Source organism: Pholcus phalangioides, unplaced genomic scaffold, assembly GCF_987345545.1.
Source record: "Pholcus phalangioides strain wild (caught in Gottingen) unplaced genomic scaffold, Ppha-v1.0 ptg000007l_1, whole genome shotgun sequence".
NCBI classification, from domain to species: Eukaryota; Metazoa; Arthropoda; class Arachnida; order Araneae; family Pholcidae; genus Pholcus; species Pholcus phalangioides.
The window spans coordinates 46,897,440-46,915,989 of NW_028301600.1; the positions used below are offsets into that span (position 1 = coordinate 46,897,440).

General features: G+C 32.2%; 1 protein-coding gene across 4 annotated transcripts in view; it reads left to right on the forward strand.

Moving 5' to 3' along the window:
- LOC149085381 (atrial natriuretic peptide-converting enzyme-like) overlaps nucleotides 1-18,550 on the forward strand; it is a 261,184-nt gene that overhangs the window by 199,804 nt on the left and 42,830 nt on the right. For all 4 annotated transcript variants that reach the window (XM_089233369.1, XM_089233370.1, XM_089233372.1 and 1 more), the window contains 3 exons: nucleotides 2,487-2,516; nucleotides 12,981-13,093; nucleotides 18,377-18,447. In XM_089233369.1, coding sequence (XP_089089495.1) covers nucleotides 2,487-2,516; nucleotides 12,981-13,093; nucleotides 18,377-18,447 — 214 coding nt within the window. The remainder of the gene's footprint in view (nucleotides 1-2,486; nucleotides 2,517-12,980; nucleotides 13,094-18,376; nucleotides 18,448-18,550) is intronic.

Consider the following 18,550-nt stretch of genomic DNA (forward strand, 5'->3'; position numbering starts at 1 on the left):
TACTTCGAAGTCTAAATGGCGTATAGAGAAAGTATCTCAAATGAGCATCCTTTATCAATGCCAAAAAAATCGATTTGGGTTCCTCCTCAGTCCAAATGACCAACCTATAACGGCCATCGATTTTGTTGTAAAAAAAATCCATTTCGTAAGAGATTTTATTCAGAGTCTGAAAAAAAATTCTTTGTCTTCTTGATTTCATCGAACTTTTTTTGGATTTTTCTATTGAAAATTTCACATTTTATTCCGTTGTTCCAAATGTCAGAAAATGATTTGTAAAAATCAAAATAACCCATTTTTTACGTATAAAACTGATTTTTTCGAAAATAATACTAAATTATCGTAAAATTACGATAAGTAATGGGGGGAGGGGGGGGGTATTAACAACTATTAATAATTTTTATTTTTCCTTTTTTAATGAAATATTTTCCCTATCAAAATGAAAATACTTACGTTACTCAAGTAGGATAATATAATTTTTAACTCATAAGAATAACCTGTCCCCCACCCCCTCCGAGATGTTCATTTAAGGTGCTTCGTCTCGCTGTACATCGGAAAGAAATAATTTAAAACTGGAAAAGTACTATTGATAAGATTCAAGCTTATATTCTAATGTTTAATTCATTTTCATAAAACGCATTTCCTTTTCAATTTTCATATATACAATTTAGCTGATCCTATTTATATATCTGTTTGTTACTACTTAGGTCTGAAATAGAAATTCTTAAAGTTTACTACATCTTGATCCAATTTCTCTATTCCATCTCTTGAAATTATTCTCGAAATCGCGTATGGCTTTATTCGCAAGTTCTCTTGTAAATTTTGTACTTCTGGTTAATCCTTTGTAAGTAGTTTTGCTATTCCTTTTATTTCTCTCTTCTTTTATCTCTTGCTCTAGTGGAAATGAAATTGAGGATTATTCCGAGAGATATACTTTTTTTATATTTCGTAACAGAACTATGCAAAAAAAAACATCTTTTTCAAGTTTGTTCGAGCGTTAAATAAGGAATTGTGTTCTTCAATTTACAGTTTAACTGGCAAAGAAAACAAGTTTGAAAAAACATCCGGGTATTTGTACTTATTCAGGAATTATTGAATTTTTAAGTCGATAAATTTCTTTTTTTTTCTCGAGAAATACTATTTGATTCTCTTCACTGTGAAAATGATTTCCATAAAATTTCACACACACATTTTCTGCATATATTTAGTGGTGTAATTGTATTGATCTCCCAATTTTTTCGATATTTTCGGAGATTCAGAAACACTTGTTATAAAGTTTGTCGAATTTGAACTGTTGTTTTAATTATAATCAAAATTCTATTTCTTTGATTTAGTCAGTCTTATTATAGATGTTTCGTTTGAAAATTAAATTTAAACAGTGATAGTACAGCGAAAAAGTATATATCAAGGTTTCGTAACATCCGAAATTACGTCGAAGCGAAATGACATGGTTAATAATTCTGTCCGTAAGGGATATCATTTATAAATTACCCTTAATTTGCTCTCCACAAAAAGACAATAGAATATATTTTGGCTCTTTTCGTTCATTTTTATAGCAACCACTTGGTCTTTGATCTTCAATTGCTGTCTTATAATTGAAATAGAATTGGTATATTTCTCGTTTTTGCCAAAAATATCTTTCTAAAATTTTCCTAATGTTTTGCTGCAATGAAAATCATTCAATTTTTAGTAATTCGTCATTGTATGCAGCTCATTCGTTGAGTTGGAAACCATTTCTACGGGTAAATTTCAGCTAAAATACTGCGTATAAAGTATCATTCCTGATTCAACAATTGATTATAACCAATTGTCAAAAATTGATAATTATCGATTGTCTTCTTGTGGTTCTTTTCTTCGACGTTCAGTCACCTTGAAAGGATAAAACGAACTTGAGAAGGGAATTCTTCCAAGTATAATTTATAGCCGTTTTCAGTAATGATGCATCTTCGTCATGAATATTTATCGCTACACCATTTCCAGAGGAAAATATCATCTTTCCTGCATTGTTAATTAACTCTTACTAGCTTTTCTGTTCATTAAATGTCAAGATCTCCTTTGCTTATATGGCAGCATAGTGTCACTGGAAACTTTTTTCACAAAAAAAAAAAAAGTTCCAATACATCGAAGGCTTCAAACTTTTCTACTAACGTACATATAATAAATAACAGCAGCTATACTATATCTACGGTATGGAATTTTGACTACATGGCTAAGCCAAGTTTTATTATTATTTTTTCAGCTTCTTCCCAAATTACTGCTTGTTCCTCTTAAGCGAATACTAATCCTCTGCAAGATAAATATTGTCTCTGCTTCGGCTGAGCTTGTTATTTTAATCAGCTTTTGAATCCAATTAAGCGATGTGGATGTTTTTCTAGTATTTTCATTATGTTTAATTTTTTACAATCTCTTTTACTGATGCATCTGTTTATGCAATAAAAATAACCCAATTTTTTTCTAAGCTTAATTCATCTTTTCTTTCATTATTTTAGTACGGTTCCTGGATTTAGGAAAACGCAGCGGTGAGTCACAAATTAATTTTTTTCGTATACTTCTTTTATCTGTATAAAAATTGTTTTCTCTATCTTATGAAACCAAACTTGAGTATATTGATCACTGAACTGTAGCAAGAAGCTTCCACAAACAAGACAATACACTCAGAAAGACAATGGAAGTTCAAAATAATTTTTAGTGAATACAAATTTCTTTTCCTCATTTTGTTATCTAGTGGTGGTGTTCTATTTCTTAGGTAAGGAATACGACAATAGTTCATTTCCTCAACGAAGTTTGAAATCTTCAAATTTTGTATTTTCATCGAAAAATACCCCACTGTATAAAACATCGTTTGAAATTGAACTCACAGTAGAAATAAGGGCAAATCGACATTGTTTACGGAGCATATGTTATTATGTGTTATTATGGGTACATGAACCTGAGTAATCATTAAGTATGCCTTAAAAATGCTCATAAATCTAGCAGTCAATACGAAAAAATTAGTAACATTTGAGTACTGGATGAAATGTCCATATTCGAAAATGTTTCTGTAATTGTATGTTTAATACTTCCTAAATTATTCATAAAGCATCTAAAAGTATGCTTACGATTGTCATTTTTCAGAATACAGGGTGTCCCATAAATTCGGAAATGGTTTAAAAATTCATAAAAATTGAAGGAATCAGTATATTTAAATGCAGCTTGTAAAAAAGTTATTCTCACAAAGGGGGAATTTTTTTTCAGAAAAACATTGGTCAAATTTTTAGTGTCAAGGAGTGTCAGCATTCCTTGTAATGTTGACATTGGTGGATAACGCACCATTGGTGAAGTTGTTTTACCTCAGCCATGAATCGCCGGCTGAAGCTTCACGAACTTACTTACGTTTCGAACACAGAAGAGATTGAAGAAAGGTTCGGGTCTGAAATTGTGATTTGTTTGTGCATCGCCCTCTATCGACAAAAAATTTTAACTAAACTTTTTCCTATACCAAAAACCCGTTTTTCGTGAGAGTAGCTCTTTTGCAAACCACATTCAAATATACCGATTCTCCTGCAATTTTTATGAATTTTTTAACTATTTCTGAATTTATGGGACACCCTGTATGTCGATATTGTACTGTATGTATGATGTTTCACCACATGTGTTCGAAATTAAAAAAATTCCACTATTCATTTCAAAACTCTTGCCAAATATAAAAAAAAATGTACAGCAGAGAGAGTGGAATTGTACTGTAATGCTGAACCCCCCAGAAATATGATTATTGAAGGAAATTAAAACTTTTCAATCTTCTTTAATCAAAAGAATATCAATTTTTCACGTTTGCGCCTTTTTCAAACCAACAGAAGTTTAATAAGTAACAATTGAAAAAAATCGTTGATCGACACCTATTTCAGCATGTAAGAATCGGAAAGATCGAGAATTTCAATCGCCGGTATCTCAGCGAATTTTCATTTCATTTTGTTGATGGAGTAAATATTTTATCATTCTAACACAGAGAGGAGCAAATTTAAGCAAGTCATTTTTGAGGGAGTTCAACAATTGGCAGAACAATTTTTCTCTCTTTGTTCATCATTTTTCATATTTTACTTGAGTTTTAAATCGAACCGTAAAATTTTCTTTCGAAGATTTTTCGTGAAACACTCCTATACTTACTTGTATATTTACAACAACAAAAAATTCTTACTCTTCTTTGCGGTATAAGATATCATCATTTAAAATACGTAAAATCAATATTCTCAGTTCTATTTTTCTTTTTTTTCCTCGCCACGTTCATAGGATTCATTTAAATTCTGTTTCAGTTTTTACAAATTTAAGCACCGGAAACAGAAAAGATATAGATAAACATTAAGTAAAAGCGACTCAAATAATTTATGCTATTTGTTTCGTTTTAAAATTTCTATTTCCAATACCGTCGGTATCTTTTCAAATATTCATTGAAGTCATCACATCATGTCAAAAAATTCCTTTCGGTAAATAAAATACTGAAAAATTCGAAACAAAAATATTTAAAAAAATAGGGAGGAGAAAGAGTTTTCTCATTGAAGGCAATACTTGATTAGCTCCGCAGAAACGGCATTCAAATATAATATCTTCTTTCATCTTTGGAAATATCCCTTATTTGAATTCATGGATGTATGTGTGTGTATGTATGTTCGTAACGAACACCAACAAAGAATAAAAAGAAAATATTCCGAAAACTTATTAAAAATGAGAAACCTTAAATGTGTTTGCTTGCAATATAGAAAAAGCACTAGCTATGAGAGAAGAGAAAAGGATCTCACCTGTTTCTTATTTATCATCTTGAGAAAATTAAGAGGTACCGAGAAGATCCGAGTATATTGATGAATTTTCTTGAAATACCATTACGCAGCAAAGAAATAATATCTTTAAAAACAACTTCGAACAAAAATTATTGATGATTCCGTAAATAGGTTTAACGTCAAATAAAATTCCATTAATTAGAAACGGTATTTGACAGTGGAATAATGTTTTTGTGAATATTCATGGTTATGTATAATATTAATAAGAAGGGAGGAGAGAATATAAAATTCAATCAACTACACGTGGGTTTATATTTGAGGGAATGTGAGAAATATAATTTTAATTTAATTTGTTTTTAAATTCTTTTTTTACGTTAAATTAAATATATATATATATATATTTATTTATTTATTTAGACATTTTTGTCACGTTTATGGCGTTAACAAATAAGAAAGCAAGCATGGGCGTATTGGGTCCATGGTCTTGAGGGCTCCCCCACCCAATATTTGCCACTATTTCCATAATAAATATTAGAATATTTGATTCAAAAGTCCTCCCATATTTTTAATAACTTTACGCCTATGGAGGTGAGTGAAACCTGTAGACTTTTGTTTCAAAAAATTAGAGCACCCCAGAAATTTACGAACGTATTTCCTGAAATACTCAAGTTAGAAAGCCGAAATTTACAGTATTGGCTCCAATTTGCAGTTCCATCCTGCTCAAAAGGTTCTTCTTGAGCATGTCGATGGAAAAAAAATTGCATAAAATACATTGGATGTGTCCTAAAAAATGACAAATTACTTTTTTCTTTTTGTTTCAAAAAATTAGAACATCCGAAAGTTAATACAAGATTCATTGAAACACTGGTTATTTGTGGAGATGAAGATTACAAGGAAAAAAATGCATTGTTTTTCCAATTTTTCGAAAGTTTTTTCAAAAAATTGGAACATATGACTTAAATTGGATTATTACATGAATATTTTCTTGCAAATTTACATCAGTCTGATCGAATAAGTGTTGGATATTTTTTCTGGTTATGTATGTAAGTCTAGAATAGTTCAATTTTTGCTTTACGGGTAGAAAAACGGGACATTTCTGCAAACGCAAAATGAGCCTTGCATTTGTTTGGAAAGAATGAAAAACAGGCGTGCTGATATATTGTCCGAAAACATTGCACTGTGGCCATCTTTGGCCATCTTTGAATTGATAAATCTCCGGTATAGATCTGGATTGGATCTCAACCATTAATTCCATCCTCGCTATTCTAGAGCCCACTGAATCAAGAATTCGGCAATGTCCATCAAACATTATCGATACTTCGGTGGTTTCGTGATAACTGATGCGAATCTTATCAAGAGAATTTAATGTTATGAATAAAAAAAACTGATCAATTGCAAACCAGCTGTCATCGGCTCTACAATAGCTACGATGGGATTCATGGTTGAGATCCAATCCAGATCTGTGATGAGACTTATCAATTCAATGTTTTAATGCATAAAATCCATGGTCAAGGCCAAAGATGGCCACAGTATAATGTTTTCATTCTTTCCAAACAAATGCACACTCAATTTTACGTTTGCAGAAATTCCCCGCTTTTTCTATCTGTAATGAGAAGATTAAACGAATCTACGTTTACATACATAACCAGGAAAGACATACAACACTATTTCAATCAAGATGATGTAAATTTGCATGGAAATATTCACGTAATAAACCATTCTAAGTCAGTTCTAATTTTTTGAAACAGAAAGTAGTTTGGTATTTCTTAGGACGCATTCAATCTATTTTATGCAAAGTTTTACCACCGATATCCTTAAGAACCTCTTTGAATATGGAAATGCAAATTACAACCATGCTGTATATTTCGGTTTTCTAACTTCAGCATGTCATGAACAAGTTCGTAAATTTTTCAAGATGTTATAAATTTTTGAAACAAACGTGTATATTAACCGAAAATTACTGACAATGATCCAATATCGTAATAACATTCATTAGCAGATATTTCTTGAAAATTGTTTTTCATATCATTCCACATATTTCCAAAATGTGTATTACCATTTTAATTCTTTTCCAATGCTATATCTTTCTACTAAGAATTTTTTTTCTCCCTCGAAGCTGTATGATAATTCTTTTGCTATAAATTCTGTCAAAGCTCTCATTTCTCGTGAATTTTGTTGGAAGGATCACTGTACGAACTGCATTTTGAAATGGAAAATTTATGGACAACTTGGAAACTTTCTTTTTTATTTCGTTGGAGATGAGTTGTGGAAAACGATTTCGTTATGGTTCAAAATGCTATGATATTCTTTTTCGTCCGTTCGATCGGAACTCTTATTTCGCAATTTTATGCATCGAAAAAGTTTTATTTTTCTATAATGGACTTTGACGTGTTATAACTTTCCGCAGGTCAACTTCACTAGAGATTTAAGAATAGCTCTCCCCTCTCTCAGTCCATTCATCAATATCGTTGGAATGCGCTCTCTTTATCAAAGTCATATCATGGTAGAAACTTTATTTTTATCACCAAAGAACTTTTTACCCTCCAAATGAAGCCGCGTACTTTCCATGTATTTTTTTTTAATGTGGTATGTACATAAAATAGTTCAAGTGAGTGTTTCTTAGATCTGGGTTTTCAACTTTTTTTGAATCGCAAGCACAGCCTATACCCATCATTAACCTTTTGCGGTCCTATGTCGAGGTCGACTCGACAAACGAATCAACGATAATTTGATCTCAAAAACCGATACTTTGTTGTTGTGTAACGGTACCATGCGATTACAGGAAGTCCCCCCCCCCCCGTGAATTTGGCTTTTGAATAAAACTTAAAATCTATTCAAAAACGCAAGGAAAACCATACAGGGGCCTGCTTTATTGCGGGAGGGGGTACCTCGTACCATACCAACGAAGTACCGAGAAAACCTCTGGACCACTGAGGGTTAAAATAAGAGCACCCTTTCGGCAAGTTTGACAAACGTGTGTCTAAAAGATCAGGATAGTTGTAATCCGTGAATGCAATTTGTACAGGCAGTGCCTGTTTCTTGCATAGGCAAACGTGGCATGGGCCTAGTTCCCCCCCCCCCATCCAAAATTCTAAGATACAAATGTTTGTTTTGCAATACCCATAGCATACTTCAGAATTTATGTTAATAGTAGAGCTGGGAATTCAAAAAATTTTAATCGATTAATCGGCCGATTAAACGAATTTTAATCGAAAACTTTTAAATACACACACACACATTCTATATGGGGCCGCGTATAGTATTTATTACTTAACAAAAAACTTATTAGGCAACTATTTTATATTAATTGATGCTACAAAAAATATATATACTATATATTCATCTCTCTGATTCAGTTATTCGCTAGATGTAAACAAATATCAGAATATATTAAGAAATTAAGACTCCCCACGCTCTTGAAGTGATGCTGAATATTTTTGTCAGATCTTGGAATTTCTCTACTAGTATCTTGTCTTTTTTTTTTTAGAAAATCAATCATTTTAGGTTAGTCATTGATTTCGAAACTGCTTTCGATTTTCATATTGTTACTGTTTTTTTCCCTTGGAGGAAACTGCTCTCAAATGGTACTTAAGGCGGGGGGCAAGGAGACAGATGTTTCCCGAATATGAAAAATGCTATTCACAACGGAGACAAAAAAAATTTCGCTCTTGTCTTTCAAAACTGAAAATAACTGGAAAAAAAATCCTTTAAAACTGAAATCATCCTTAATTTTCATTGAATCAATTTGTGTTTCCCCCCACGTCGAAAACTTTGATCAAAATATTGATTCAAATATTTTTAAATATGGTCATTCATCTAAAAGGTTACGTCTAAAAATATAACTTGAAACATCTAATCGGTTTCGTCAAACATGTACGAATGAATTATGAATTTTTATTAAAAATAATTGAATTGAGTCGATTAACTCAACTAAAATTTCTAACTGCGATGAACAATTGATCGATTAACCAACCCAATTAATCGGATCAGCCCTAGGGGTTAGTAATTATATGAGTACGTAATCACTATTTAATAATACCCTGTAACTATGTCCTAAAGAACGATATACAGGGTACATAGGTAACAGGGCGTATGGCATTTTACCGGTAAACCGTTTATCCTAGAGGCATACGTCTAATCAGAAAAAGTATCTAAATCATATTACTTAGCTATGTCATTCATGTTGTGCAAGAGGTTTTGCATAGTTATTAAAATAAAAATGTTAACTTTTTCTTTTTATACGGACACCCTGTGCTCAAGAACCCAGCTACAAAGTTGTTGCCATGTCTCTCCTGATGCCAACAGAAAGAATTCACGTTTCTAAGTGCAATGTTCGCTGAGATATTCGAATTCGAAAAATGGAACGAGGTTTCGAAAAAAAAAGCAATAAATGCTGGTAAAAAGGTTTGCCTGCATTTAATATGCTCTTTCCCCAACTTTTCTCCGTTTTTTAAATTCGAATATCTCAGGGAATATTGCACTTAGAAACGTGAATTTTTTTTTGTTGGCATCAGGAAAGACAGGGCAACAACTTTGTAATTGGGTTCGAGCACAGTATAAAAAGTTAGCATTTGTATTTTAATAACTATGCAACCCCTTGAAATAATGACATATCTGAGTACTACACATGATTTGGATACTTTTTCTAATTAGACGTATGCCTCTAGGATCAGCGGTTCACCAGTAAAATGCTATACGCCCCGTTACCTATGCATCCTGTATACAGTATAAAGTTGCTCCAAAAATTCATATTTGCCCAGGGTCCGAACTTATGAGAAATGGGCCCTGTGTACAGGGTGTTTGATTGGAACCATGACCAACTCTCGCGAAAACGAAATCAGGCATGAGCTTCGAGCACTCTTGATGCTTCAGGGAGCACGGTGGAGCTCGAGAGTAACAGGTTAAAAATGCCTGTCTTAGATAAACACACATAAAGTTATTTCTCTGTTAATTCGTAGATGAGTGTTTAATGAACTTATTGGAACATTTTTCATTGCTTCATGAATTTGTTCGGTCTTATAAGACTTGAAAGATTGAGAGTCCTTTTTTCCATTACCATCTATAAGCCATCGTATAGTAGGCCTATAGTAGTAGAATTTTGTTATTTAAAAAACGAAATGAGATAAGTATATTTTTAAGAATCGTCCGTAAAGCTAGTTTCGGTTGCATTTCGCTGAAAGCATTGAATGGCGGTACTCAAAAATAACATTGCATTGAAGGTTAACTTATTAGAAGTCTAGACAGCCGACGTATCTCAATAAGATAAGTAAAATTGCTTCGATTCTGTTTAAAGCTGCTGCTTTATGAGAGATGACTAGATCTTGACATACCATTATGAACAGCATTCCACTTTAGTAGATGAAATTTCATCCTGGCTTTGCATCTTGCTTTTATTCATAGCAACTATTAGCTGGGTAATATATTTTCATTGATAGTTTTGCGAACTAGAGTGATCTAAAATTATAAAATAAATAATACTGGATACTACTGCGTCAAAATGGCATCCAATGTTCGAAACCGCTTTCTTAATTCACATATATTAGTATACTTTAAAAGATATTCTCTCTATAGTATACTTTAAAAGATTTCTTTACATTGGCGTAAGCAAAGGGGGGTCTAACCCCCCCCCCTCCTTAACCCAAGATTATGGTGTTATTTCGCAGGAAAAAACGTAACCCCCCCCCTCAGAAGGAAAAAAAATCTGAACCCCCCCCCCTCGAGAAAATTCTGCATACGCCTATGCTTCTTTATATTCGTTTATTAAATTTATATGACATTTGAATGATAAAGTATCTCTAACATACCAAGACTTTGTAGCAGAACAATATGTTTCTATCTAAATGTTTTCGAAAGATTAAATTGGATTAAATTTTCTTGCTATTGAATTAAATTTTGTTATCATTCGTCTTTTTTTAATCTTATCCTCTAATCTTCTTAAACACAAACACACAATCCCATTATTTTAATTTACCTACAAAAGAGGAGATGCATTGCACTTGAATCTAAGTTACCTATGATAGAATTGGAGAATCTTCCATTGTTATAATGGAGCTAATAGATTGTGTCATTCAGAAACAATATTTTTTGTGATTAAAATCCCTTCTTGCTCCACTCCTATATATATTTGTGCCACTAAATTAAATTTCAGGGACGATCTATTTTGTTTACCGAAAGTTTTAGTTTTGCGACGGTGCATCTAATGATGATCAATGTACTTGTTATGTTATAAATGGCTTAACAATTTCTTGACTAGAGATAAAAAGGAGATTTTTCGTGTATATACCATTCCTTATATGCGTAGATTGATCAAAAACAAAGGTTGAGGCAGATACAAATCCCTTGTATGAGAAAGCAGTTAAGTGTAGTCACACTAGATCAACAGATGGTTCTCCAGGGCACGTTGGAACAGCTGCGTCTAATGGGTAACGGCGTTGGAACAAAACAAAATTTTACGTCAGATGTAAAAGGGGTCTTGGATTGAAATCCCATGTGCAATAAGATTTTTAGATGCAAAACATTTTCACGTGTGTGAAACCGGTAATGTCTTCTGTGAAGAAACGATACCATTTTGTTACCTGTTGCGTATTCATCACGTTGGTTCTATGCAGCTAAACAATTTAAAAAGGAATTTCAGCTGCAGTTTTGAATTTTTTGCCAATAAATATCAAATCACACTGAAGACGCTTTTTTATCGGTCGTGCCGTTTTGTTTCGCTCCTACACCATTACGCATCAGACGTAGATGTTCCAAGGATGCCTAGGACAATTAGCTACAGTCTTGGTGTGACCGCAATTTCCCAACTGCTTCACAACACATGAAATTTACAGCTGCTCAAACTTCGTTTTTGATCAACACTTCCATTTTCGTTATTTGCATGTTAATTAAATTATTTCCTAAGACAGAGCTTTCTCAGATGAATTGCCACTTTACAAATGAGAGGATTAGAGTCAGAGTGGTGTAAATCACATTTTCCAACAAGTCTAACTCATGTTCAGAAATGCAATTTGGCAGTTTCAAACTATTGAAAGATCACCAAATTTTTAACATGTGACTCTATGAAAAAAAATTCCAGTAAAAACTTATTTTTCCTCAAAATGAGGATTAATCGACTTTCACCACTATGTGACTTTTTACCCCCGCCCCCTCAAATATGCAATTCCGAGTACAAACTTTTGAGAACATTATTTATTTGATTTTTTTCGGCTCAGAAGAAAGCCTTGCTGCGTCTACCAATTTTCTTTAAACTGTTGAGGTAATTTGAAACTCATTTATACATTACCTCTTTGTCATTTAATATAATTCTCTACCAAGAATAATACCCATCTTAGATTCAAAAATCGAGCTTTAAGTCGGTCTATGAAGAAGTAAGTCATCTTTTTGAAACTGATGAGTTGTAGTATCATTTGCAGAGATAGCATTAAGGGTCCCTGATGTGCGCAATTCATCAAGGTGAGAAACATTTTCTCGAGAATTCTTAGAAAGAACCACTTTTACTAGGACAGAATATATAATGAGGTTTGTATGACAAATTGTTGCGGGGTTTTTTTTTTTCAACATGCCGTCCATAAAACACTGTTTTCCGAAAGGCTAGAGATATTTAATATCGATAATATTATCTTTGTTTCATCCTTTTCCAAAAGATATATAGACATTGATTTGACTGCTTTCTTTTGCTTTGTGTGTATTTTTTAAAACATAAATACATTCAATAAAAGTTCCTTATGAAATTCAAGCAGTAGACGTATTATTACAACCATAAAAATTAATTGAAAATTTTCATTATTTTTTCCATATTCTTGTTAATGTGAAACGTAATAGTTGTAATGATGGTTGTTTTGACGAAAATTAAAACATGAAAAGATATACGATGTTTTATAATATATTTTATGCTTTGGGGTCAAATTCATGATGACTAAAAAAACTTAGGTAAGTCTTTTTATGCATACACACGTTGTAAAAACATACTACGAAATTCAATGTTTATTTACATAGAAGAAATTGCCACCCCAGTTACATGACAACAATCATAAAGCTGAACTCAGTTTTGGCACCTGAAAAGAAGTGCAATATTTTTACTCGCTCAATAGCTCAACACGTGATAAGTTTTAAGAAATAATTTTCGAATGCGATATTATGAATTGAAAATATCGTTATTTTTTTTTTTTTTTTACTATTTCCTGAAATGAAAGGGGAAAAATTTTTGACCGAAGTTCAATTTTTTTTTATTTACAGAGCGAGTCTACAAAGGCAGTTTTGTGATTGTTGGGGGGGACAAGTACACCTCTAACCTTGCTGACACATTGTCCAATGAATTTCAAGAGAAAGCGCAGTTCTACAAAAACAAGGTAAGTTAATATGCTTAATACATTGTGATTTCAAAAAACACTGAAGCAAATTTAGGAGAAAAGCAAGGCTGATCATCATCCTTTAAGGGGCACGTAAGTTACTTTTCAACTTCTAATATTCTCAGAAAATTGCTTTCATCTAAGAGACAATGACATTAGACTTGGATTGTGTAAAAAGCGTTTTCTCGAGTTATCCATTGAAAAACTTAAAAAATATATAATTTAGTGATTATAATTAAAGTCCCCGTGTACTCCGAGTAGTTTTTCTCAAAAACTGCTTATCAGAATACAGCCAAATTTTTAGGATATCTTAATGAGATCATGAGAGAGATATTTATGAAATAAAAAAAAGTTCAATTTTATACCACCAGGTGAAAAAGTGGCATTTTTTATTGTATTTTACATTTTCTTTTGGTCCATATAGCGTATATGCCAAGTTTCAATGCGACATAGAGCGATATATAGGCCTGAGTAGTTGCAGTATACTGATACTGCTCAGACCAATGTAGCAATGTCAGTATACTGACACTACTCCGACCTATGTAGCGCCCGTTCTGGAGCACGCATTCCATATAAATATCTCTCCCATGGTCTCATTAAGATATCCTAAAAATTTGGCTGTATTCGGATAGGCAACTTTAAAAAAAAAATTATTCAGAGTGCGGAAACTTTAATTATAACCACCCTGTATTTTTTCATATAACCAAAACGAAAAACAAAAACTTAAATTTTTGTGACTTCGAAAGTTTGTTCTTGTATGTGTCGAACTTAGTTTTTATTCTTTAAATTGAATTCGTATTCAAAGTGCAACTATATATCTCCAGTGTGTTGTAAGGTTATTCTCCGTATAAATTTTAATGTAAATAGAAATTAATCAGAATTTTCGAATACTTCGTATGGAATAGCAACAAAACCCCAAATTAATAAATTGATTTCTCTACATTTTTTCAATTAACTTTACCCATGCAAACTAAAGTTATTCCTATTACTTCTCTAATTGAATACTTACGGCGTGATAAGATAATCTATACTTTAGGTCAACAAATTGGACCGGAAAACATCGTTGAGAGCTCGGATGAGTTTTCCGAGTTTACCATCCGCTAGGACAGCTCATGCATATACATGTGATGGCTGATTTGCATCTAGGAAGATAACATTATTGTGGTCTATTGCACCAACCTGAATACGAGTTTCTAGCTATCGAAACGTGGGTTTGGTTGTTCGCGAATAGACACTTTATGTCTCAAATATATTCCACAAAGCATTCTTTCAAATACTTGCATGTTTGGATTTGTTTCATAAACTCTGGATACTGTTCGGTAAATATTTACTGCAATGTCAAGATTAATTTTTTTTAATTGTTTTGACGGGGATACGTCTTTTAAATCATCTGACTGTATTGTGAGCATTCGCAAAAATTTGCGTGACGCAACTCTTTAAACGCTTATCTTAGGAAGCAACCCAAGTCAAAAGCAATGATATCGTCAGATACACATTGTGAAGATAAATCCAATGATATGACACTGATTTTAATACGTTTTCCCGTCTGGGCACCAGGCTCACTGCCCTTATTCGTAACAAATTGTTTTCCGCTATATCTCGAGCAGTTCGCAACGAAAATAGACAACATTGGTATTGTTAGCTATTCCTAAGACAAAGCTGCTGATAATGACATAATTTCATCATGCCAATACCTGCCACCCGACCCGATTCAAGGCACAAAACACGTATTCACGTCAAAACTTGTGGCCGTGTCTATGACACAGCATACCCCAATTTTTTTTAGATTAATTTTTCCATATAACTTGATTATTTCCTTTGGCATGGAATTACTTCATCTGGGGGATGTAAATGTACTAGTTTCTGATATTTTTTCTACAAGTATATGTCAAAAGTAAATGGATATGCTACTCTGTCTTGTGTGTAATGCTCTATCAGCATCAGTGTTTTATACTACCGATATTTAGCGATTTGAGGAACAGAAAAAAACTTGATGGAAAACCCCTGGCACTTTTTTTTCTTGATTAGGCGTTTTCTGGATTACCTTATCTCTTCTATTGGAGCAATTTCATTATCACTAGGAGCATTTAGTTGCGTATCGTAATGAGGGGCTCGAATGGCTAGAACGTGATCCGTCTCCTTAATTTTCTATAGACAGATAAAACCTGTTTCATGTCTGAGAAAACATAGGTCCATACAAATGAAGAATTTTTACTTAATCTAACTCGTATCTTTCGATATCAAAATAGCTAGTCATATTTAAACAATCGGTTAGCTAGTATGAAATTTTATGATTCCATCTCTCTCTATAGTTCGTTTTCCTACAACATAAAATTCGGACCATAATAAAATAACGCAAACATGCAAATTTAAAGTAATAGAAAATTGTCTGAAATCTATTAACTGTTCCTGATGTATTTTTGGTCACCTGATTTACATCACACGCATTCATTTTCCTCCATCACAAAGATTTGTCATAAAAATGAATTTTAATTTTACAGGAAAATAGCATAAACCCAAATTATCGTAACTTTCCAGACAATTTTTCATTTAATGTTTGTGTGTGAATCAGTGGATAATAGCTTGTGGCAAAAAAAAATTGCATCCAGAAAAAAAAATTATTTTATATCGACTTATATATATATATATTTAAGTATAACTATTAAAAATTCGAGGATGAATATTTTGATGATTTTTCCTGAAATCGGCGCCTGAAAATCTATAAAAATCGCTTATTACTTATCAGACAACTTTTCCATCGGAGGCGTGTGTAATTAATAAATTATTTTTTATATTTTTTATACACGGCATTTATACAAAAAGTGTAGAAAAATTATTCATAAGTCCTTTTTAACATCTGATTATATGTGATTTTGGAAGTTGAAATGCTGAAGGATACTCTTATATATTGCTAAATTTGTGCACTGACAGTTTTCCAAATCAAAGATTGTCGATGATGTCCGAAAGTCACGTGTGCGCAGATATTCGTTCCTATTGAATACGTAGGGTTTTACAATATTATGGCCAAATCTGTCACGAGCGAGTGTGCTAACGCCTCAGGCTGATGATCAGCCTCGTATTTACCAGTTTCTTGCTAAAAGCTATTCACAGTTTGAGATGGCGTCAGTAAATTGAAAACAACATAGTGATTTATATCTCAAAATGTACATGTCAAAATAATCGTTTGCTTAATTTTCGCACCTCGTGAGTTATTAAAACCTCTTAGACTTCATGGATTCGCGTAAATAGTAGCTGAATATGGCACAGTTTATAATCGCTAGAAGCTTTTCAGCAAACTAAGCAAACAGACGTTGGCAATTAGGTGTCAAAGCAACTGGAATAACGCTTCCGGTCACATAGGAGATAGTACTATTTAAAAGGGGTACTTACTTCATCGAATATGCGTAAGATTCAATGTGCAATCACGCTTATCTAATGAGATTCATGTCAATAATATGCCAGTGATTAATAAATCTGAGCGATATTGATTTACACAACAAAAAAGTTTTGCATCTTTAAATTATTTCAAAAAATTATCTTTTTTTCCTATGATATATTGCTTAACATTTCGTATATACTAGTAAATTACAAATACAACGCCACAACAAGCAAAATGCCCAACAAGGTGGCTGAGAAAAAGATACCCATAATAAATATCGATGTCGTATATTTCAAAATACACTACTGATAATAATTAGGGGAAATGTAGTTTTCATTTAATTGTGTTTTTGAACAAAGAACACTGTTAGGTATTGACTAAGAGTTGTGTGACAAGAGTTAAACATCAACTTAGTTTTAATAAATTTAAATAAATAAATTTTTAATAAATTTAAATTAATAAATTTAAATTAATAAATTTTTATTAATAAATTTAAATTAATAAATTTAAATTAATAAATTTTTATTAATAAATTTAAATTAATAAATTTTCAATAAATTTAAATGAATACACATCCCACCTGATTGTTTTGAGCTGTGTATAATTCTGTGTACTTTTTGTATATCAAAATATGCATTGTTATACGTACATCAAAAAAATATTTTCCAACATAAATATTTTTCAGACGCACACACACACAAACATAGCATTGTATTCTAAAAACATTGTCCTCACTAGAGACATATTTTAAGTGCATTTGCTATTGCCTCTCGATAATGGAATGTTTTTGCTATTCTTGTTGATTTTAGTGAAGCTTAGAACAAGAGAAAACACCAGATACCTCAGTGTAAAATTGTTATAGCTATTGTGATAGCAGTGAAATAGAATCATGACCGATGTTATGGATGGAAGAGATAGATTTGGGAAAGGAAAGTGGTAAAATGCGAGAAGGCCGATATCACTGGAAATCCGTATTCAGCAGATTTTTCGCTCCCATTGTATGAGTTCCGCAGTGTCAGAGGTATTGTCACTCTCACAAAGTACATCGGGATGATCGATGTTAAAACAATTAACCGGTGGCGCGAAGATTAATGCCAGATGAGATCATTTCCCGGGGACTATAGATTTTAATTCCGCCGGGATACTTAATGTTCTCTAGAAATAATCGTTTAGAAACATCGAGCAAAGTACAACTAGGTTTTTTTTTCTCCCTTGTGGCCATAGCAAGCAAACAGTCTAGCATACGCGTGTATGGAGTTACATTTTTACTTTGAAATGAAAAATAATCCATTTTAAATTTGGCTCTTTCGAGTAAATGGGAACGATGCAAAAGAAATATTTATGATTAAAAATGACGAAATGATCGTGTTTGTAACAAAATGCTTTTAGTTTTCACCGAATTAAATAGGTTTTCGCCCAATATTTGAAGACATACAAAAAAAATGGTAGAATCTTAGAAGAAAATTTCTAGGCATTTTCTTCGATAGCGTAAAAAATGAAATTTTCAATCCGTATCTTCCATGCATTGCTTTTGGTTAAAATTTAACAAGAAAATTTAACTTCGTTTCATAAACTAATGAAAATTGTCAACATTTAAAAGAAAAAAATCCTAATGCTATAATAAGTGAAAAGCATGAAAAATATCTTTCTCAGTTTATTTACTACGATATATGTGCATTGTTTAAAATGCGTCTCAGATTGTCCTCATAATGTTTTCACCTAAATATATTTTTTCTGAATGTGTTTATATCCCGTGCATTATTTTCGAAAACCTTAGTAAGGTATAAGTTATATATCATGGTTTTTATATATATAAATTCATGGTAGATTCAAGTTTTATAAGCAAATCTCCAATATCTAATCGAATTTTTTCAAACTGAATATTTATTGTTTTTGTTTTTCAGTTGGACAAATTATTCAACAGCAGTATATACAAGACTGCGTTTCTTCAGTCAGAAATACTGGCATTAAACAAGTGAGTTATCTGCTCTGTACATCTAATTAAAAAACAAATTTAAGTTGTAAAGTTCAAACAATATAGTGTATTACACATTCAAATCGCAATAATTGTGATCGGC